The sequence below is a fragment of the Ranitomeya variabilis genome, chromosome 4 (assembly GCF_051348905.1).
Source record: "Ranitomeya variabilis isolate aRanVar5 chromosome 4, aRanVar5.hap1, whole genome shotgun sequence".
Taxonomy (NCBI): domain Eukaryota; kingdom Metazoa; phylum Chordata; class Amphibia; order Anura; family Dendrobatidae; genus Ranitomeya; species Ranitomeya variabilis.
Genome location: NC_135235.1, coordinates 283,890,353 through 283,913,765, shown reverse-complemented (window position 1 = coordinate 283,913,765; position 23,413 = coordinate 283,890,353). Strand labels below are relative to the sequence as shown.

The following is a 23,413-nucleotide window of genomic DNA, read 5'->3' as shown; positions in this document are numbered from 1 at the left end:
AAATGTAGAAATTTTTGCAAATTTATTAAAAAATAAAAACTGAAATATCACATGGTCATAAGTCTTCAGACCCTTTGCTCAGTACTGAGTAGGAGCACCTTTTGAGCTAGTACAGCCACGAGTGTTCTTGGGAATGATGCAACAAGTTTTTCACACCTGGATATGGGGGTCCTCTGCCATTCTTTCTTGTAGATCCTCTCCAGTTCCGTCAGGTTGGATGGTGAACGTTGGTGGATGGCCATATTCAGGTCTCTCCAGAGATGATCAATAGGGTTTAGGTCAGGGCTCTGGCTGGGCCAGTCAAGAATAGTCAGAGTTGTTCTGAAGCCACTCCTTTGTTATTTTAGCTGTGTGCTTAGGGTCATTGTCTTGTTGGAAGATGAACCATCGGCCAAGTCTGAGGTCACTCTGGAAGAGGTTTTCATCCAGAATATCTCTGTACTTGTGTAATAGAGTGCAGGGTTGAGTATGTCACCACGGAATAGACAGACCAACTGTTGAGGGGAATTTATTAACAGGAGTAAGATTCTCCTCGCAGGGAGTAAACAGGGGGTTAATAGAGGTAAATCAAACATTAAACAGTTACGCGAGAACAAAACGGTTAACGAGTGTTCTTGTAACTTATCAGTCCAGGGAGGTCCTGACTGGAGGGTCCTAATTCCAGCGTGAGTACAGTCACCAGCAGAGTCCGCTTTCATGTACTCACGAGATGAAGTCTTTAGCTTTTACGGCACAGCCAGGAATCATGGGCTCCGCACTGTTAAGTCTCTCACCAAGAATCACAGTCTCTGTACTGATACTGCGGGGACCAAAGGATCGAAGTCTCTTCTCTGTTTCCTAGAAACTGGAAACTCCGGGGTTAAGACTTTTCTCCCAGTGAAGCTGCAAGCAGGAAATCACACAGCCACTTTGCTGCGAGTCTCTGTACACCAGGCTGACAGTCTCTCTCTCTCTGCAGCAAGAATACACACACACTGAGCAGTTTCCTTAGTCACACTCAGGGGTCCTGGCTTGTCAGTGCGGCCACCAAGGCTGCGCGCTCAGGTCACTGTAAGGGGACACATAGTCTCTGATTATGGAGGCTTTCAAGTCCCCACTCTCACTCCAGCATTAGTGCCCTCACGGGGAGCACTCTGTCATGGAGAGCGCGGCGCTGCAGCCTGCTTTCTCCCTGGCACGCTGTCCCCTCTGTCTGGCGCGCTCTGCTCTCCCGCACTTTTCTCACCACGCCCCCCTCTCTTCCTCTCTCCCCCCTGCAGTCACATGGTCCCTTCTGTCCAGGGCAGAAAGTCTTCCCCCCCGACAACCCAGCTGTCTGACTAAGTGGTTCCAGGTAAGGAGCAGGGAAAGCAACCTCCTTACATTTGGCTGCATTCATATTTCCTTCAATGACAACCAGTCGTCCTGTCCCTGCAGCTGAAAAACACCCCCATAGCATGATGCTGCCACCACCATGTTTCACTGGAGGGATTGTATTGGGCAGGTGATGAGCAGTGCCTGGTTTTCTCCACACATACCGCTTAGAATTATCACCAAAAAGGTCTATCTTCATCTCATCAGACCAGAGAATCTTGTTTCTCATTGTCTGGGACTCCTTCATGTGTTTTTTAGCAAAACATGTGGGCTTTCATATGTCTTGCACTGAGGAGAGGCTTCCGTCAGTCCACTTTGCCATAAAGGCCCAACTGGTGGAGGGCTGCAGTGATAGTTGACTTTGTGGAACTTTCTCCCATCTCCCTACTGCATCTCTGGAGCTCAGCCACAGTGATCTTCGGGTTCTTCTTTACCTCTCTCACAAGGGCTCTTCTCCCATGATTGCTCAGTTTGCCTGGACGGCCAGGTCTAGGAAGACTTCTGGTGCTCCGAAACTTCTTCCATTTAAGGATTATGGAGGCCACTGTGCTCTTAGGAACATTGAGTACTGCAGAAATTCTGTTGTAACCTTGGCCAGATCTGTGCCTTGCCACAATTCTGTCTCTGAGCTCCTTGGCCAGTTCCTTTGACCTCATGATTCTCATTTGGTCTGACATGCACTGTGAGCTGTGAGGTCTTATATAGACAGGTGTGTGCCTTTCCAAGTCAAGTCAGATCAGTTTAACTAAACACAGCAGGACTCCAATGAAGGAGTAGAACCATCTCAAGGAGGATCACAAGGAAATGGACAGCCCGTGACTTAAATATGAGGGTCTGAGCAAAGGGTCTGAATACTTATGACCATGTGATATTTCAGTACTTTTTTTTTTTTTAATAAATATACAAAAATTTCTACATTTCTGTTTTTCTTTCAGTCATGATGGAGTGCAGAGTGTACACTAATGAGAAAAAAATGAACTTTTTTGAATTTACCAAATGGCTGCAATGAAACAAAGAGTGAACAATTTAAAGGGGTCTGAATACTTTCCGCACCCACTGTATATTGAAATCTATATAATGTCATCAAGATGTGATTAAAGGGAACCTGTCACCTTGGAATCTACCAGTAGATATAGGGTTAATATGCAGGTAAACAGTGTTACAATGTAGGCTTACTGAAAGTACCCCCTTATTTCCTCCTTTTTTAGTCCTACAGGTGTGCATGGACTGGCTACAGTCATCACTCACAGCACTGCTCTCCAGACTATCAGCAGCTGTAAGCCCTTCCCAGAACTTTGATTGACAGCTCGCTCTTCACAGATGTGCTGCAATGCCGGCTATCAATCATAGAGCCAGGCTGTGCTGACAGATGCCACTTGCAGTATAGGGAGTAGTGCTGTGAGTAGTGACTGTAACCATGCCGCACGCACCCTCCGTAACTGAAAACCGATGGCTCTCTGGAGGCATAAATTTTATTTTCTCCCGATACCTGAACTTTCAGTTAGGCAGCTAGAAAGAATTGTAAGACATTCTAGCTGCAGATTAACCTATATCTGCAGGAAAATGGCATTTTCCAAGGTGACAGGTTCCCTTTTAAAGGGGAAACTTAAAGGGTTTTCTGTCAAGTTGGTAAGTGATAACCTTTCTATTGATAGGTGATAATTTAAAAGGGCTGTCCCCTTTCAGAAAGCTTTCATTTATAGGCAAGTCTCCACCACTGCCTGTTGTCTGCTCTTTGGCAGCGGAGGGGACATCGCCTCACCAGTGCCTCATCCGATCACTGAGCTCAGCGGTTCTGCCTATGTAGGTGATATGAGCCAATGAGCTCACAGATTGTTTGCAGCACTGTCAATGAAGCAGCAAAGCCAGTACAGTGGCGGAGAGCCAGTACGGGACCTGTAGAAATTAGTTGTTAAAAAACAAACCGAGCATTACTATCGCAGCCCATGATAGACCGTTTTTATAAATGGGGTAAGCCTACTCACTTGGGACCTACCAACTGGGATCCCGACGAATCTGGGGTCCTACTATTTCCAGCACAGCCCTATGGGCGATGAATAGAATAGTGGTGTCCCTGCCCAACCTCCACTTCACCCAGGTGCAGATCTGCTGAACCCCAATCCCAGGATCATTGGAGGAATCAGCAATCCTTAAGTTATCAACTGTCCTAAGGGTTGGTGATAATTTTACCAATCAGGTACAACCCTTTTAATTCAATGGGTTTTACAAAAATATTGTATTAACTGTTGAGGAATCACAGCACAGAATCACATTTTCACAGGTTTAAAGGTTGACATCATTCTTTTAAATACTTTAATGCAAATACTTTGCAGTATTTGCATGGGCATCACCAAGTACTGAGTTTTCTCCATTGAGGGGCTTTCCTAGACCTTTCCTGAGGAGTCTTTGGTTGCTGCTTATTTGTGCTTCTTCATTTTTTATTGCTGTCTTCAGTAAGTGCATGGCTTGCTCAGTCATGTTGTCTGATTCCGCCATTAAAGAATATTCCATGCTTTACCCATTTTGCAGCTTTCTCGGCGTGATTTGGTCATTATCCATCTATACTGTGTAGTGGTGCCCTACCAGCTTTGCTGCATTTACTGAATCTGAGCAGAACATATCACTATACACTTCAGAATTTATCCTGCTCCTTCTGTCTGGAGTCACGTCATCAATATACACAAGTGAGCCATTCCTTTTGGCAGCCATACGTGCCCATTCCATAAGACTGCCTCCACCACATCTTCCAGATACTGTGGTCTGCACCACAGCATGAGCCCTTGATTAAAACTTGTCATCCACAGTCTATAGATTCTTGTTATAGAACTGGGCAACTTTTCATAATGTTCATTGAAAGTCTACTCTGATCTTTCTGTTCTTGAGTGTTACGAATAGTCACATCTTGAGATGAACCCTCTGAGCTACATCTTGAGATGCAGCCTCTGATCTACATCTTGAGATGCACCCTCTGACCTACATCTTGAGATGAACCCTCTGATCTACATCTTGAGATGAACCCTCTGAGCTACATCTTGAGATGCACCCTCTGAGCTACATCTTGAGATGAACCCTCTGAGCTACATCTTGAGATGAACCCTCTGAGCTACATCTTGAGATGAACCCTCTGAGCTACATCTTGAGATGAACCCTCTGAGCTACATCTTGAGATGAACCCTCTGACCTACATCTTGAGATGCACCCTCTGATCTACATCTTGAGATGCACCCTCTGATCTACATCTTAAGATGAAACCTCTGATCTACATTCATGAAGGCGTCTCTTGGTTGTGGACTTTGACAGTGATTCTTCCACCTCTGACAGTGTTATTGGCTTAAATCGATATTGTGTAGGTGTTACACATGGCCATAATCCACTTTGTCTTCCGTACCGTTTCAGATTTTGGTGTTTCTGATCTCACCCGTCCAGTACCAGATTGAACATTTGGCCACTGCTGAGGTTTCTGCTTCTTCTTTTATAGGTTTCTTTCGTTTTGTATAGTTTATTGATGATCTTCATGACTTGTCTTAACATCTCCTTGGATCACATATTGAGAGTTCCCATAAATGGCAACTAAATACAAATTCAACATTTGGAAACCACGTTATCTATTAATTTGTTGTGATAAATTGCAGTCCCCCAGGCCTCACCAGACCATGAAGTAGTTTATAATTGAACTGTCCAATTACCTTTGAGCCCATGTAAAATTGGCTGCAATTCCCGAAACCATTTATGCAATATTTTTGTAAAAATCAACAAGTGAATCAAATCTTGATGGCTTTATTTCAGATCAACTGTTTGGTGCACAGAAGGAAAATGATGACCATTCTGTCACTGTCCATTATGTCTGGACCTAATTGTGTGTTTATTAAGAGACTAACCCTTGTATTCATGCCTACGGATAATTATAGCAAACAGATAAACCGCATAACACTGTTTCTTTATAGAGTCAACTACTTGTACATCCCAACAGAAGCTGGAAACCAGGATAAACTGGTCAAACTTCCCTCAGCCACCAGTCTATTTTAAAGGGGTTGTCCACTACTAAAAGACACATTTTAAATGAACTCCTGTGTTGAAGGGGGACATGACTCGCTTACCAACACCATTCCTATATAGGCACTGCATTCTCCACCATTTTTTCTGGCTTCTTCTTGATGGGGGGTATCATGAGACCACTCCAGTAAATTGGCAGCTATTGATAGGCTGTAGCTTTCACATTGCATCACAACTGGAATTCTATTACGAACGGAATTTGAAGAATAGAGTGAATTGGAGCCTCTGATTGGTTACGGTGATCATGTGACGGCCCCCTTCCTTTGCCAAGATAACTTACAATGCATTTAAAGTAATGAACAACTCCTTTAAGCTGAAATTGAACCAGTATCAACCCTAATGTTGCATTATCCATGAGCAGCATATCCCATCGGTGGGGGAAGCTATCAATCGAAAACCTGCCAATGCCTATAGTATGAATAGTCTTATTTATAATATGTAACTTTTATAGCATAAAACACCTTAATAAAATTCGGTTTTTATGAGTGCAAAAAACTCGTCTAAAGTGATCCGTTTATTTACCCACGGATCATTTATACAGATTGCTGCCTTCATCTTCTCTTCTTGACTTGAACTTTAGGACTTTAGACTAAACCAGATCTCCTCGACGTCTGCACTTCTAAGTTTTATAGTATTGCTGTTTTCTTCTTTATAGTCATAGTGGTTTGAACTTTTCTTCTGTTAGGGTTTCTTGCTGATACAGAGCTCCAAATTACCTTTTATACAGTTAAATAATATACTAGTAAGCTTCATTCTTGAAGCTTACTGCTTTTTCACTTTCTCTTCCTCCCCTCTGCGCTTGTCACTGTTACTCTCACCATCACTGCCTATCTTGAAGATGGATTTTACGACTCCCGAGTTAATTATCAGATTAATGAGAGATTAGGTTACAGCTGCTGCACACAGAAGTCAATACAGATTGGTAGGGTAGTAAGGTACAGCCGCTGCTGCTTTTTTTTAGTAGGTGTTCTACTGTCTCAACCAGTGCTGACTTCACAGCAACACCGCTCGATACTGTTTTTTCCAAGCTTCTTCTGAAAGTGTACTACACAGAAATGGGGGGAAAGTATCTACTCTTTTGTATGCGAGCTCGAATAAAAAAATTGTTCCTGCCCACACAAAAGCTCAGCTTGAGAGAAACTGACAAATAGGTGTGAGATAGCGCTTACTGCATTTATTGGGGGACATTCGCTTAGCAACGGGACTCCATCACACAAGCATGTTTTTCTCACATAAAGAGTCCATGCGGTTTATTATGGCATCATAAACCGGGTCATGCACAGTCCATTACACTTCATGGAACACAATAGGCACCAAAGGTGACATTAAGTTGCGGCTTTAACTTCGATATTTCATATACGGCTTTTAACTCACAGTTCAGACACTACACCCGCCAGCCCTCCTTGACTAGTTCTCGGGGGTGTCCGTACAATGTATCAATGTCTCTAGTCATATAGCACACACGACATTGATTCGTAGTCTCTAAACACGCTAGACCTTTCTTTGTCCAGTTACCGTCGGAGACCACACCGTTCATTACTGACCCACTGTCAGTGCACACAGTTCCCCATACTGTGAGCTACCTTCCAGGAGCTCCTGCTCCACAAGCTGACTCCTGTCAGTCCTCTCTCTCTCAGTGAAGCTGCTGACCTGGGATCACCATCCCGGACAATGCCTTGCTCACTAGGACACCTGACAGATCCTCAGACGGGCTGTAGCTCCCCCAGTGCAGTGCTGTTGCAGATTCTGCACCCACTCCTTCCCATGTGCTCTTCAAAAAGTCCTACTCCCAGGACTTCCAACACAGGTTGTGCTATTCAGGAATCCTACTCCCAGGACTTCCAACACACACCACTCAGTGCGCTATTCAGAACGTCCATCCCCACCTGGGACCGTCCAACACACAAGTCTCTAAGTGTGCTGTTCAGGGATCTGATCCTTCTGCCAGTATCTCCCAACACACAAGTCTTCAGATCCACAGCCTCACAGTGCTCTATTCAGGGATCCAGTCCATGCTCAGGACCTCCCAACACACAAGCCGTCTAGGATCTACACAGTCTCCATTACAGAGACCACTCAGGTCCATACACAGGAGCCACTGCAGACCATGTGACCCACACCCTGGTCACATTATGTAGTTGTAACTACTCCCATAGATGGGTGGTGTGTGTGGCTAGTTCGACCCGCCCAGCTCTCATAACTAGCCCTGTAAGCCTCCCTTGACTATTATACAAACACTTGTGGGACTACAGGTCCGAGAACAACAACATTACTTCAGCGCAGACTCTCTCTGCGACACATATCGGCCATTTACAACTCTGCCACTCATGGTTTCACCATAATTATAACCACAGATACGCCTCCATGCATATCCCGAGGAGCACACACAGCGCCCCCTAGCTGCAACAGGGGTCACTGCATCACATAGGATACAAGTCATATAATGGCCATATATATATATATACTGCTATCTCTTGTGTACAGTAACATGACAGCTTTTTCTGAAAAGTCACCTGAAACCAAAGTTACACTAAACAAACCCTGCTAAATTCAGTCTGCCTTGATTTAGCATTATTAATAAAGTACCATCGTTTTAGTTCTTTTCCTATTGTATACAAGGGTCAGCAACCTACTCACAATAGCTGGTTTACTTCTGGTTGCTAACCCCTGGACAATGCCAGACAGGAGGAATAGGGAATGGCGCTGTCTTTGCCACCGAGAGAAATCATGATGCAGAAATTTCCAGTTGCTTGTAGGTAAAATTGTATTCAAACTGATAAAAGATAAATAAATAAAAACTATATACACAATGCGTTTCAGCTGTTTGCAGTTTTCTTCAGGTGATGGAGAAAATAAGTTTGATCCTTCTTACATAGCCCTTTACCAGTGTGAGAAAGGAAGGGGAGACAAAAGAGGAAGAGTAGTGATTCATCCTACATTGATCTTATAAATATATATAAAAACATGACATATAAACTGCATTAAAATACAAAAACAAATAATATATAAAAAATGTATTTCTCCTTTAGGAACTTTTACACTGTTAACCCCGGGAAAAGTTATTTTTTCTACTCCCAGTGCTGTCCACCATCTGGACAAGCTCTCTTCTCAAGTTCTTTATGCCGGAAGTGGCTCCTTAATGGCCCAAAGCCAAATCCCTCCAGCACTACAATCCAACAGCTCCTATGATGCCAAACAGTATTTTTTGCAACGAGGCAGCCTGGCATTGATGAGGAGGAATCGAGAAGAATTCCAAATTTACATATAAAAAAAGTCCAGTCCAGTCCATGAGCCTCAGTACTTCCTACAAGGGTATATTTTGCTATTTATTCTGAGTGCAGTATGAGGTAGGAACAGAGATCCTAATTCCAGCAAGTGTCACTTATTAGGCTGTGTACTGTAGTTTCAATACAATCAGTGGTTTATCAGCAGGTTATCATTGCCGGACTAGGTCTCGCGTGCAAGCTGGCTGCCCCTACATCATGCTGCTCTCAGATTACATAGCAAAAACTACTGACCTATTCCCCTTCACTATATGATCTTGCGAAGGATTTGGAGTTTGGTATCAGAAAAACAGTAAAGATATATTAAGAAATTATTTGGGATATCGTGTCATTGGGAAGATATTCACTGACGTATATCAACCTGTTTATGAGTCCGTCCTTACTCTGCCGACTTCATATAGAGCTGTGCAACAATATTACCACCCTCCAATGACAATGCTACTTAGGGATAATTAGTGGTGTGAGCAGGAGACACGGAAGTGAATTAAGCCGAAAATGTTGCTCCATATGTGATAACTTCAAGGACACTTTAATCCATGTAAAAACTTAAAAATTAATAATTGAGTAATTGGAGGATAATAGTATTCCGCAGTGAAGAACTGAACCAACAAATGAAGCGTGAAAGCGTGAGGGCCTCCTACCGAGCACTACAGACCAAGCACTAAGATGTCTTCTGCATGTAAGGATCCTGGTGGCCAGAAGTGACCTCATTCCCAATACTGACGGCTAAGTCCCATCTTCATGCCCAATAACCTAGAGAGCTTGTGTCCAAGACGTATCGACCAATGTGGCTGAGCACACAGACTAGACTTGGTGCCCAGAATTTTATTTAATATATCCAACTACTGGCTGACAATAGCTACTACCCGTGGGATGAACTACAATTGCAGGTCTACCGGGGACACCGGGCTGACAAATTTGCCACCCTCGCTTTCTCCTTTGCACATAACTGCCGAGACCTTTGCCCGCCGCAGGTGCTGTCAGAGCGGGCGGCACTTTAGAAGGACCCGGCAGTGACTTACAGGGGAAGGAAGCGAGGTATCCGAGTGCCCACCGCAGCAAAAGGCTACAGAACAGCAAAATTCATCGGCTCACCACTTCAAGGTAACAATAGTAGCCTGGACAAGGGTGTGGTCCTGTTCCCAGGATGGTGAATACAGTAAAGTGGATAATTCCAGTATCTTAAACCTATTTATTTGGTCACTCTAAATTTTCAAAAACAAAAATGAAAAGAAACACTTGTCTTACATGTTTCAAGCCCATGCAGGGTCCTTATTCATAACTAGGGCTCTTCATTATGATTTAGGGCCTTGCATTGACTTGAAACGCGTAGGTGTTTATTTTTTTTCTCCTTTGAAATTTTAGAGTGACAGTGTTTTGTTTTTGTTTTGTTTTTTTTTTTTAATGTGATCAGAAATAACACTGGGAAAACCTACTGAACACATGAAGAAAGAGAGGTGCAAAAAGGAATGGAAACTAATGACACCAGCTGAAATCTATCAGTAATTAGAAAGCAATACTGACATTTAGTGAAAAATATTACAAATTTCAGCTGGTTCAACTGAGTGAGCTGTCTCAAGACCTTCACAACCTTATTGTTGCAAAACATATATATATATATTATAGAACACTCTACAAAAAAGGAAATGGTTTTGTCATAATTGTCCCTTTTGAATAATCAGCAGATACTTGTTCAAATTTTACAGTTTTTGGATTCCGGAGCGGAATATCATGAATTGAATTTCACGATGAAACGTATGATTTTCACATCCATTCTGTTACAGTGTATAAGGCAAACCGCACTGTATTAAGCCATAATATTGTGACGTACTTACGGTAATTGTAATTGGAAAAAAAGTAGTTTTATCGAATTAGCTCACCGGGAGAACATGAATGTCACCAAATCCTCATGAAGGTTTGCCAGTCAGATTTATTAGCAGATACGGCATATTTCTGGATGAGGGTTAGGCTGAGGCTAATAACTCGATCACTGGAGACGAGCTCGGCAATTATACTGTAAGATAGAATGGATTCTAGAGTTTTCTCCATTAGCAGTCAATTTCCTTTTCTTTTTTTTTTTTTTTGCTGGAAGATATTTCTTTCTCTTGGTACTGAAATACCACTGCAAACTTTGATTTATATCAATTTATTGTACTTCCCCATCCCATTTTTTTTTCCTTGAGAATGTTAATCGAAAATTTTACTATTTCTCTTTTAATGCCAGTCGTTAAATAAAATATTAATCCGTCTGTGGGCATCAAAAATTTTCAACTTGACCCTATTATTCAATCAAGAAGTGTTTTGTTTTTTTTCTGAGGCGATTTATGAAAATGTATTCACGGCTAACGAATGAAAAATTCTGCCTTTTTTTATGCTGTGTTGAAATTCTCCAGGCTCAAATTCATTTAATATTTCTTTCACGACGAGAAATATTGACTCTGACATTTGGGCAAAGGTGGAAACTATGCAAAGTTTTTTGATTAGCTTCATCAACAGTCTATTCTAGATATTCATATAGCTAGTAAGAAAAGGAAGAATTTGCAGCCAATGCTATTTTTTTAATGGGATCTTGTCGTGAAGACGACAACCCCTTTTTAGAGGGTAGAAAAGCCCCCTCTCAGTCAACATACAAAGCTGCTAGAAAAGAGAAGCTCTTGCACAGCAGACCTGAGTGATCAATGTGTCCCACATTTAATATTTTAATAGCCAGAGTGTAATATTGGAAAATGCATGGCTGGCCGCAGCTTCCCCAGTAAAAGCTTTCATTTAATAAGGGTGTCCTAATGAGAAAACCCTCTAAATATCCAGTAATATTGAGAAACAATAGTTTGCTTAGGATTTTTTTTCCAGCCAGATCTTCAGTGACTACAAAAGAAAATGTAGGAAAGATCTTGATGGACAAATGCGCACAGTTAGGGCAGTACCGAAAGGAAGAAGATGGGGGGCTAAGACTGATGGTGGAACTCGCCTTTAAGGGTTGTGTAAGGACACAACACCTGTAGGAGCCCGATGTGCCATAGTTGCAATCCTGTGTCTGCAGTAGAGTATTGCCAAATAATAGATTGGTAAAGTGTTCAATTCATTATTATGATGTGCAGGATGTGCTCAAGGAAAGGATGAGATCTGGAGAATACAAATAAGGTTCGTTATTCGCTCTAACACGTTCCGGCGCCTTCCTCGAGGTAAGAAACTTGTTTTTTTTATCTTGAGAATAGCGCTGAAACATGTTGGTGTGAATAAAAAAATAAATCTTGCTCGTACTTTCCGAATCTCGCGTTTGCTATAAGCGCATCCCGTACATCCAGATAATCTCCGCTTTGCCTAGAGCAAATCTACAGTCATCGGAATGCATTGATAATACTATATCTTTCTCTATAGATTAGTGTTTCCCAATTTTAGTCATGAAATAGTCACTGGTACATCAGACGCCTTTGGTTTATCTCCTATGATCAGGCGTGTTGAAATCCAACATGTCCAACCCATCTCTCTCTGGGCATCTGCTGTTGGTGATGACTAGTGATGAACGATTGAGCTTTGATAAGGCGTTATCGGAGCATGCTCGTGTGCTCACCCGAGTGTCTTCGGCGTGCTCGAATAATATGTTCCGAGTCCTCATGGTTGCACTTCTCGTAGATGTTAACCGCAACACATGTAGGGATTGCCTAACGGCCTCGGGGACTCAACATATTTTTCGAGCATGCCGAAGACACTCGGTGAGCACACAATCGTGCTCGGATAAGGTGTTATCCGAGCACGATTGTGTGCTAACCGAGTGTCTTCGGCATGCTCGAAAAATATGTTCACTCATCACTAGTGGTGACAACAAGATGGTTGACCAATTTTCAACAAAATTGGTGGGATTGGCCATCGTACATTTAATGTGGATGATATAGGACAAATACGCTAAAGTTGGACCTAAAATGAGGCCATATAGCGCATCCCGGAGGACAATGGCTACACTCGATCAGCTGTTTGCATATTCTTTGTGGACCTAAGCACTTAAAGTAGGGTTTGTAGGTTTTTAATACACACCACTTTTTGATTTTGGTGCCCAAAACCAAGCCCTAAATGGTTTAAACATGTCATCAAGATGAGCAGAAAGCCACAAAATATATAGAAAACTCTGCTTACTGTAAACGTCAGAACTTCTAGACATTAGTTTCCATATACTGTAGGTGTATTAGAAAAGTAAATCCAAGGTCGTAAGTAAAGATTTTTGATTGATTAGTTTGAAAAAAAAAAAGTACATTTAGAAATTTGGATTTACTCGATCTCTGCTTCTGTTCTTCACCCTTTAATTATCTCCCATTAACTAATACAAGAAAGACATATTTTAACTTTTTAGACATTTTGTAAGAAGTTCCTCTGTCTAGACTGTAGGCTGTGCGATGGAAATATTTAAAAATGCATGAGCCTTCTCGAGATCTTGTGAAGTCCTTGAAATTTTTTTTACTAAATTAATATTTGTAGATGTTTCATCAAACAAATGAATTGCCGACTGACATTATCTCGCATGACGAAAAAAAAATATTATGACAGGTTATCTGCAGCCGGAGCCTGTGACTTTTCATGTACTTCACTGCATGTGATAACATTCATAGGTTCACTTACTTTTTGCTGTAAGCACTTGATTCTACCTACATAATTCCAGCCAATTTTCACTCGTGTCTTTCCATATCTGTAGGCTTCCACCAATAGGAAGCAAGTGGAAAACATAGCAAAGAAGAGGCTTGACTCATTGATGAAGGAATCTAAAATCCGGGACTGTGAAGACCCCAACAATTTTACAGTCACTACCATGCCACCCACTGGGAAAATCGTCCAGAAAGCAGATTTAAAGAAGGTGCAAAGTTCTGGTTTCCATATTTTTTTCAGAATATTTGAAGGAATCTGTTCCACGGAATGTTGGAAATTGTTTCGTTTGCACAAATTTCTCTAAATTGTCATCATTGGGGTGTTATGCTTGACTAAAAGCAGAAAATTTTGAGATGAAAATCCAGAATCGTAATTTCCCCTTACACTGTTCTGCAATCTAAGTGGTCTGGTCCAGAAGGGGATTGGAGAATGTACTAGACCAGAAGCAAAATATATAGTACCGTACAAAAGTTGGAAAAGTGCTGCAAAGTAAGTATGCTTGAAAAAATGTTTATTTTTATCAATTAACAAAATACAAAGTCAATGGACAAAAGAGAAATCGAAATCAAATATTTGTTTACCACCCTTTGTCTTCATCAATTCTACATAGTTATCATAAGAACTCGGCAGCGAGATTGTTCCAAACATCTTGTAGGACTAACCACAGATCTTCTGTGGATGTTGCTTTTGCAAATCCTTCTATTTCTTTATGCCACACAGACTGGATGATGATGAGGTCAGGGCTCTCAGGGGGCCATATAACCACCTCCAGGACTCCTTGATATTTTTTTATTCTGAAGTTAGTTCATAAACCTCGGCTGTATATTTGGGATCGTTGTCCTGTGAAAGTATAAATTTGGAGCCAATCTGATGGTATTGTATGATGGATCAGTCTGTATTTCTCAGCATTGGGGGCACCATTAATCCTGACCGAATTACCATCTCAATTTGTTGAAATGCAACAACAAATTGTCAAGAGCCTCCACCATGCTTCACTATTCCTGCAGACACTAATTATTGTGCATTTCAGACCCTAAGGTCCTTAATCATTGCAATCTCCCCTCTTTTCTTATCTACTTCCGTGTTGACGGTATGGTTTCTGCCTGAAATTATTCAATGAAGACCACTTCTGCCCAGACTTCTGCGAACAGCATATGGGTGTAACTGAGTCCCACTGGTTGCTCCCAGTTCCAAGCTGATGGCACTGCTGGACAACTTCTGATTTAGAAGGGATGTAAGCATGATATGTCTACTGCACTGTTTCCTTGACCGACCACTGTGTCTACGATCTTCAACTTAGGCCATTTCTTGGTGTCCTCGATGCTGAGAAATACAGGCAGATACTTCTCCATTAAGCAAAAAAAAAACATCAGTGAAGAGTTTTATTGACTCCAAATTTATTCTGGAGAAGCAAAATGGCCCCAAATATTCAGCCAATGTCATCAAGAATTCTCTTGTGTTTAAGCAAGAAACATGGAGTCCTAGAAGTGATGATTTGGCCCCACAGAGCCCTGATATCAACATCATCTAGTCTGACTGGGATTACACGAAGAGACCTAAGGATTTTCACAAGAAACATCCACAGAAGGTCTGTCGTCGGTTGTCTAAGATGTTTGGACCAACCTTCTGCCAAGTTCCTTCAAGAACTGCGTGTAAGTACAAGTACCGAGAAGAAGTGATGAAGTCAAAGGAGAAGTCACAGCAAATAGTGATGCGATTTTATATTCCTCTAGCTTGTTCACTCACTTTTCATTTTATTAATTGTTAAAAATAATCTATTAATACATCCATTTTGAAAGCTTCTTACTTTGCAGCATTTTGGCCCACCTCCCTCTATCTTTTGCTCAGTTCTGTATGACGTTAATTGACGGGCAAAAGATTGTGAATGCTCAGTGTAGCACTTTGTATCCAAAATCCTCCGTTTTTCGAGTATGTGTATATGTGTAATGTGTGTATCATATCTTTAAGATATTTGTTTAAAATCTAATTGCTTATAATGTATTTTACAGAAATGTAACTCCGGATCTCCAGTTGAAAGATCTACGGTAAGAAATTAAATTTTAAGTTAGAGGGTCAAATGTGGTTCTTTAAAGGGGTATTTTCGGGAAAGGATATGCTTTCACTTATGCCACGGAATGCGGAGACCCCCAATGATAGTGCACTTTCTATTGTCCTGGGTCCATACAATTCTACTTATGATACTCTGTTGTAATTTTTTTCTATTTATCATTTTGGTTTTCCACAATTTTGACATCACTTTGGTCCATAAAGAGGGGGATCCTTATCTAGATATTTACTACACAATCAAAAAGAGCTGAAATCAACCTGCACTTCCTTATGAAAAACAGACTGCATTCACTATTATATAGATCTTTTAGACCTGAGTCTGATGGTGTACTTGCTTTTAAAATCTGCAATAGAATTGTTGGAAAATCCTGAAATAAAAAAAAAACAAAACATTTTATATGTCCAGTTGAAGAGTGAGAGAACTCATGAATCTGAGAAAGGTTCGGTGGGGACTGAATTAAGAGCTGCTGCTTGTACTGAGCAGTGAGAGATCAAAGCAGGGAGGTGGTACACTGGAGCTGGCAATCATGATAGGTGGGTGGAGATTCAGCGGCAGCAGGGAGGAGGAATGCTAAGAAGCCGTCAATAGGGCTAGGTCGGTGTAGTTTGTGCCTAACTAAAATAGTTATACAGCCATTCTGACATGGATTTCCAAAGTAAGTACACCAGCTAGACCTATTAAGTAATATATGCCATTTTTATTGTGAAATTTAGTGACAGATCCACCTAATCCAGTTGTATAAAGTTATAATCTATCCTAAAGATACTTTGTAACTGCTATATCATTGGGTATCTGATAAGCTCACAACTGATTACCAGAATAGAGGACATGCCCCACTGGATGAATAGATCCCTTTAAATACCCCTTTAAGTGTACAGATTATCCCTGTTGGTCAATTTTAATGAATTTAGAAGGAGAATGTTGATCTGTACACACAATATAATGTGTTTTTCTGCACATTATTCTGGGTGTTGGGAAGAGCCAGTCGTAAATTAATTTGGACCTGGTGCCAGAGCTGCGGAGGATGCAGGGGAGGAGGAGTGCTCTGTAATCACAGTCAATCTTAAATATAATGAGACTTGGAGCAGAAGAAGTTTATAGCTAATTTAACTAATTTGGTTTCCTAGCTCTAATGGCTGTCTTTGTCCTTTTCTGTTAATGATGACAAATGCTTTGTGCCTGCCGTATTCTCCATCGCCCTTCGGAGCGCTCCCGGCTCGTGGCGGTGGACTGGAGTGCAGCGATACGTTCGGTCTTTTATCGCGGCTGCCTGTGAACACTGTATCTCTTCCCCTCAGCCTCCGCATTACACGCTCGTTTGTGAATGAAGTAATGGCCGTGTTAATAAAAGTTTTAAAGTGAGCGCTTAATGGAGAGCGCGGAAGAAAAGGCTCGAATTGTGCGAAGCTCTGTTATTATTTGGGGATTATTATTTAATGGTGCTTTCAAGTTGTAAATCTAATAAACCTGAATGGGAAAAGGTTTTATCTAGGAATAGAGATACATTTATGCAAAAGATAGCTCCCATTCCGCAATTAAAGAGTACATTTAAACAGAATTTTTTTTGTTGTGGATTTTGCCATGAATATGCAGAATTTTACTGTGGCTTCGTCACGGATCTTACTCGTTGCTTTGCAAATGTTGATTGTAAATACTTTCATGTCGAAAAGAGACAAAAACATCCTAAAAGTTAGACCTTTATTGACTATTATTAAAAGGTTTAGCCAGGACTATTTTTTATATTTATTTTATCTATTTACTAGTTACTGATTATCTACCTGTTGTGTCCTGTGCCGATTCCTGCCGGCACAAAGTAGTCACAGACCACTCCTGCCGGCGATTCAGTGGCTTCCGCTGATGTCACGTTGACAGAAAAGCTGCTTGTCCTCCGCTCCATCGATGTGACGTGAGTGCTGACATCATGCTGATTGACAGCCAACTCCCCACTGCCTAACTGCGGAGAGCCGACTGTCAATCAGCATGACGTCACTTCCCGTTGACGGAGCAGCTCGGAAGAAAAGGAGCTGCTCTGTTGACATTAAGCAGCTGAAACGCCGCCAGGACAGGTGGGTGACAACACTGAGCCGGCACCGGTTAGAACAGGGCTGTAGATGCCTTTTGTTAGAAACTGCCTGCCTGTTAGTTTTTTAGGCCCATAGTAAAAAAAAAAAAGTCCTGGAAAACGCCAATCCCAATGCTATTACATGGATTTTTCTCACTAACCTGATGCCACAATATCACTTTTTACTGTACATCTTTGAAAATGGTGAAAATTTGCAGCATTAATTAAAGCAACTGTTTTAAACTCCACGCCACGGGTCAGATTTGCGCAGGATTTTATTTACAGGATGGGGCTATGTTTTGATAAAATCGTATCCAGTTTCCTCCTCCTGTAATACGGCCTAAGGATATGTGCACACGGGACTAAAAAATGCAGGTTGTTATTAATGTTGGTTTACGCACAGAAAATCCACAGCAGATTACAGGACCAGCCACATGGATGAAATCTTTACAGATCTCATCCTCTTGCTGCGGTATTTTCTGCATGGAAATTGTCCTGTTGTGGCGATTTAAAAAAAAAAAAAAAAAAATCTACAGCATGACATTTTCTCTTGCCGATTTTTTTTTTTTTTTCTTCTTCTGCTGATTTCTCCACTTTTATATATAGTGAAGTTATAGAGGTCTTCTCAAATTTGGAAATTATCCCCTATGTGCTGGGTTCCCCATATATCATGAAAACAGGGCTCTGGAGAGCCTTGTGCGAAAGAAGCGTTGGTCAATCATGTGCGCTGCTATTTTATTAGTTCAGACAGTTAAGCAAATATGCTATTTTTTTATATTTTAGATTTTACGTTACATAAAAAGTGGTGTTATCAACTTTTATATATTTTTATTTATTTTTAAATATTTTTCATTGATATATTTTTTTCATATATTTTTTTTTTTAATTCTGCTTCGGGACTTGAACCTGTGATAATTTATATAGTAGATTGCAGTGCTGTATTATAAAATTCCCTTTCTCCTATGAAGAAAAGATAATCGAATCCGTCAGTCTTTACGGTTGCAAGAAATATTTTAAATTTAATCAGAATTGCAATCCAGCAAACGAAATCGGTGACGTTTCGCTCAACAAGACCTTCTTTAGAGGACTGCAGACAGTATACTGTGTGGAATAGAGCTATGTGATATAGGAATATGCTGCCCAGGAGAAATGTGCATATCCCCATACCACATAATGCTATTCCAAGCAGTATACTGTCTGCAGTGCCTCTGAAGAAGGTCTTGTTGAGCGAAACGTCACTGATTTCATTTGTTCTGATTATATCCCAAATATTTCTTACAACTGTAAAGAGTGCCGGGTTCTATTTTCTTTTCTGATACATGGAGTGGTATCCTATCCAGGCACCGTCTCCTTAAACAAAGTGACGTATAGCTCGGTTATATATTTTCTCCTATGAAGCCTGGGGACTGGATGGGCTTCGTAGGTGTACAAAGATGGCAGATACAGGGACCTTCAGTAGAACCCTGGCTTCAATGATGACATCTCATTTGGGCATCAAAGGGGTTATTTGCTGTAAATGGAGCTAGGCTGGCGCTGGCTGTACATCAGGGCCAGCACCCGCACTGTATGGAGGGGATTAGCCCCTGAGCCCACTCCATACAAACACTGTGACCCCCCTGATGGCAGGTGACCAGGGCTTAGATGGGGGTTGGTTCACTATTTGACTTGATCAGTGAGAAATGTGGCTTAGACTGGAATAGTGAATGGAAACAGGTTGGAGCGTCGCTATTCCCATCGTTTGGTTTCTTGGAAATGTAATGAAGTGCGATGTGCAGAACTCAATGATTCTCATGTGCTGAGTGATTCAGACCCCGAGGTCCTCTACTCATTTGCAGCAAATGAAATTCAGCGTTGGCCACGGCAATTTGCACATTATATTACTCCAGATAGCACATCACATGATGGCGGGTGATCACCGTCCTCGCATTCATTGAATATAGTAGTGTTACATCTTGTAAGGATTGTGCAGGCCGGAATTGTAAAGGCATTTATATCTCATACTAGAGTATGGCGCTTGACCTCAAAATCTATGAACGCTGAGACCTCCCATGACCAAGTACTAGGGAAACTACTGACCTAAAAATTAATATACCTGGATAATATATTTTCCCAAGCCGCTTTCATTTTTTGCCCTTCTAAGCATTTTTTTTTCTTCTGTTTATCTAGCCAAAGCAGAATCCTGATATGTTCCAAAAAAACAAAGAAATATTTGCCTAAAATTCTCTAAAAAGCATCTCTTTATGATAAGCGGATCACAGCAGCTTTACCCCCAGCGATCTGGTAACAGCGAAGTGTCTAATTACCCAGCAGCGCTCCTACAGGAAGAATTAAGAATTACATGTGGCCTTGAAGAAATCAGCGCGGTGCACATGGAACTAATGATATTGGGGCAGATTTATTGAAACTTTCTAAAAGAATAGTTTTTTCTTGCCCGTATCAACTAAACCACTTTCATTTTGGTGAACCCGTTCGGGAAAATGAAATCGGAACTCTGGACGCTTAAGGCAATAAAGACAGTGTTTCTTTTTGATCGGTGAGGTGCCATTTTCTTTTTGTAGCCCCTCTCCACTTGAGCTACTACATGAGTCTAATAGTGCTTATACCAACCCCTGAAAAGCAAGCCCATGGTGCTACATCAGAAGTGTGATCTGTCACTGCACAGAAACATGTTTTCCCTAGTGCTGGCGGCTTTACACCACTACATCCAACACTCTGCAATGTGCTTGGTGATGTAAGGCTGCATGCGACTGCTCGGTCATGGAAAATCATTTTTTTTTTTTTACCATTTCTTAATAACTTAAAAAAATGAGCATTTAAACATCCAACAAACAAATAGATATTTTTCCATGTGTATAACGTAGTGCAGTTGGGGGGGGGGGTGTATATGCTACTTTTTTACATTGATTGGGGGCAGCTTGAAGCAGCTGGACCCACCTGAGCCACTGTGTGTGTGTGTGTATTGGACAGTAGGGAAACTTAGCCACATGGACAGCTGTTTCCTCCGCTGTAGAGACAGACCTCTAATATTTGACCATGACCATTATTAAAGGCTTTACACACTGATACAAAAGGGGTGGTCTTCAGTGACGTAACTAGAGTCTGTTGGGCCCCGGTGCAAAATTTGGACCTTGGCCCACACCTGCATGTTGGTCAGATGTATCAGCTCTTGTAGCGTTCTAGATACTATAAAGACGTGTTCACCCTCTGTTATGATGTCCAACGTCCTGTCCCCTTACTGTAATAATGAGTCTCGTCCTGGCCCGTACTGTAATAATATCCCCATCCTGGTATATCCTGGTACATCACTTCCATGCGCAGGCTGTGATGGGCATGCTGACTTAAGCCTCTAATTTTCAGCATGTATTGTGCATTGCATCGACTCAATGGGTGTCTGAGCTATAATACCCTCAAGCTGAATGTGTGACCTCTGGAGCACATCCAGGTGAAATTAGCTCCAATGTCACCAGTTCCCTCTCCCGCATGTGCCCGGTCGCCCCGTTTGTTACGCCCCTGGTTGTCTTTAGCATAGTTCATGGTAGACATCATGCTAAACGTCATTGACGTGATTCCTAGCTCAGACGACTGACGTAAAAATCTCAGAAATGATTATTGCTGCTTCCTTCTGCCTTTTCTTCACATGCCCGTAGAGGAAAGTTCTTTGTCCTCGGATGGTGTTGCCATCATTACTGGCATCCTGACTTTATAATTTTGTATACCTAACCTTATAATGGATCAGTTGTATATTTGGGAGTTGGTTTCCGTCTCCCGTGAAACTTCTTATGTCTGACCAATTTACCATAAAGAAGCTCAACACTGCAAATGAGTTGCAAATGAGATACATTGCTCTGAGCATCTTACTGGGACAACTTATGGCTTCATTCCAGGTTCTTCTAAATTAGATCTGTCTGTATTTCTCTTGAGTCTACAAGGCTGGAAGGTCTCTGCTCGGTCTCTGTAATGAGGCAAGACTTAGTCTCGTCAAATGTTGGACTTCTCCGATCCGGTGAGGTTTTGTCCAATGATCAGGCTCTTCATACAGAGCATTGACATCTAGCATGGGTATGACTGGAGTATGAATTTCCAATTTTAGCCATTTAATTGCCCTAAAGCCCTAGGGGTCATCCCATTATTCAGTGTTCTTAATAATGCAGAGCTTTGGTCTTCCGTCCGGCTGGAGAGACATTGGGCTCGTCTCCCACCTCTGAAATACTCACAAAGGGATTGAGCTGCTGATTCAGGCTGCAATTATTGAGGGGAGTCTGCAAAATAAAGCACCATTTAGTGACTCTGATGGCACGTCGGTATGATGAGATCTAGACTAGCGGCATGATGGTTCTGTCAGACATGTTCTTGTCAGAAAATAATTGTATATCTACAGCATAAACACTTTGGGAGTCTTTCCGAGATTTCATATCAATAGGGACACTAGGTACCGGGGGTGCAGTGCTTAGAACTGCCCTGAATGGTCTTGGTTTTTTCAGCCCTTCATATCTCTTCTGGGGAATTCGGGAGCAGCAAGAAGGCCTAATTTAATACATAGATGTTCAACATAAAACCGGCATGGGTTAAAAACCGATCTAGAAATTCTGAAAAGAGACGTGAAGCATGCAATAGCCTTTGTCCAACCCGTAGTAGTTTTCTGTAGAGAGGAAAGATGTTATCAAATGTGGGCCGCAGCCCTGGTAGGTGGGACGCCAAGTAAAAATTCATCTCTGCAGCTATCTAGGTAATGATCTGGTTCCTGGTTGGGAACCCTTATTTTTTTACTTAAAATGTCCAAATAGCAGAAATAACGTTTCCACATCTGACCACCGCTATAAAGAGGACCTATTACCAGGTCAAAAGTGGCCATTTTTGTTTGTTTTGTTCCCACTGCTTATTCTTTTTTTTGTTGGTTTGCTTTTGTTTGCTTTTCAAAATCATCACACGGTTCCAGAAATATAACCCTTTTTGTTAATTGTATTCAATATGCTACTTTTTTATGATCTTTCACAAAAAGGCATTGTACTGGGTGGGGGGGGCGTGAGTTTGGCGGTGAGCAACACCCCCCTTGTAAAGACCATGAAAATTTGCATATTGAGCCACTAAATCATAAAGGCCAATATCTCTAAAATCATATAGCTGAAACTAAAGATGAACGAAGCGATTTGATGTAAATCAAATTTGTGTTGAATTTTATGAAAATGCAAATTGTAATCATTTGCAAATCGATTTGCGTGAATTTCTTAAAATGACACATACATATTTACACATCAGTCACAGAAGGCTCACATGACTTCAGAAACAACCGTGAGGATTTTCACATTATGCCTTGCAGCTATCACGTCACATGGTATAACACAGCCAATCCGAAGTGACTGTGAGCCTGTATAAAAGCTGATGCAGGGAATGCAGCAGTTATTTTTGGGATGATTTAGGTAAGTGAGAGAACATCAAGCTTTTAACTTAGCAAGGATGAAGAAAAGGATATGAAGAGAAAGTCTTAAACCTTTGGATACTCCAGATATATTAATGTGTTGTATAACTGCTGGAGTGAAGATGATGAGAGTAGCAGTCTGCAAATAGTACACATATACAATTGCTCAAGGGAGAGAGAGAGATCGGAGAGGTGCGAGCAGCAGTACCAGTGTGACTGATCAGTGATGTCATGTAGCTGGCATCTATCCTGCTGCATTTCATTTACAATTTCACTTTTTTTTTTAATGTCCTTGCAGCAGCAAGCCATTACAATATGTTACAGATAAAAAAAAATCTCAAATCAGTGTCAGAGATGTTGTGCTTGCTTGTCATTAGTGACTTTGCTGAGTTTTCTGATTTCTTGTGCAATTCTCTTTGTGAAGGGGGAAATAATTGTTTTTGAAAAATACAAAAGAAAATTCCCCCAAATCCAGACATTTAAATATGACTGCCTAGTTCACAGTTTTCGTGTTACCAACAATTTTATTTTTATTTCTGCAC

General features: G+C 41.4%; 1 protein-coding gene across 2 annotated transcripts in view; it reads left to right on the top strand.

Annotated features, from left to right (window-relative positions):
• PLCH2 (phospholipase C eta 2) overlaps window positions 1-23,413 on the top strand; it is a 694,774-nt gene that overhangs the window by 598,099 nt on the left and 73,262 nt on the right. For both annotated transcript variants that reach the window (XM_077250076.1, XM_077250077.1), the window contains 2 exons: window positions 13,375-13,533; window positions 15,335-15,370. In XM_077250076.1, coding sequence (XP_077106191.1) covers window positions 13,375-13,533; window positions 15,335-15,370 — 195 coding nt within the window. The remainder of the gene's footprint in view (window positions 1-13,374; window positions 13,534-15,334; window positions 15,371-23,413) is intronic.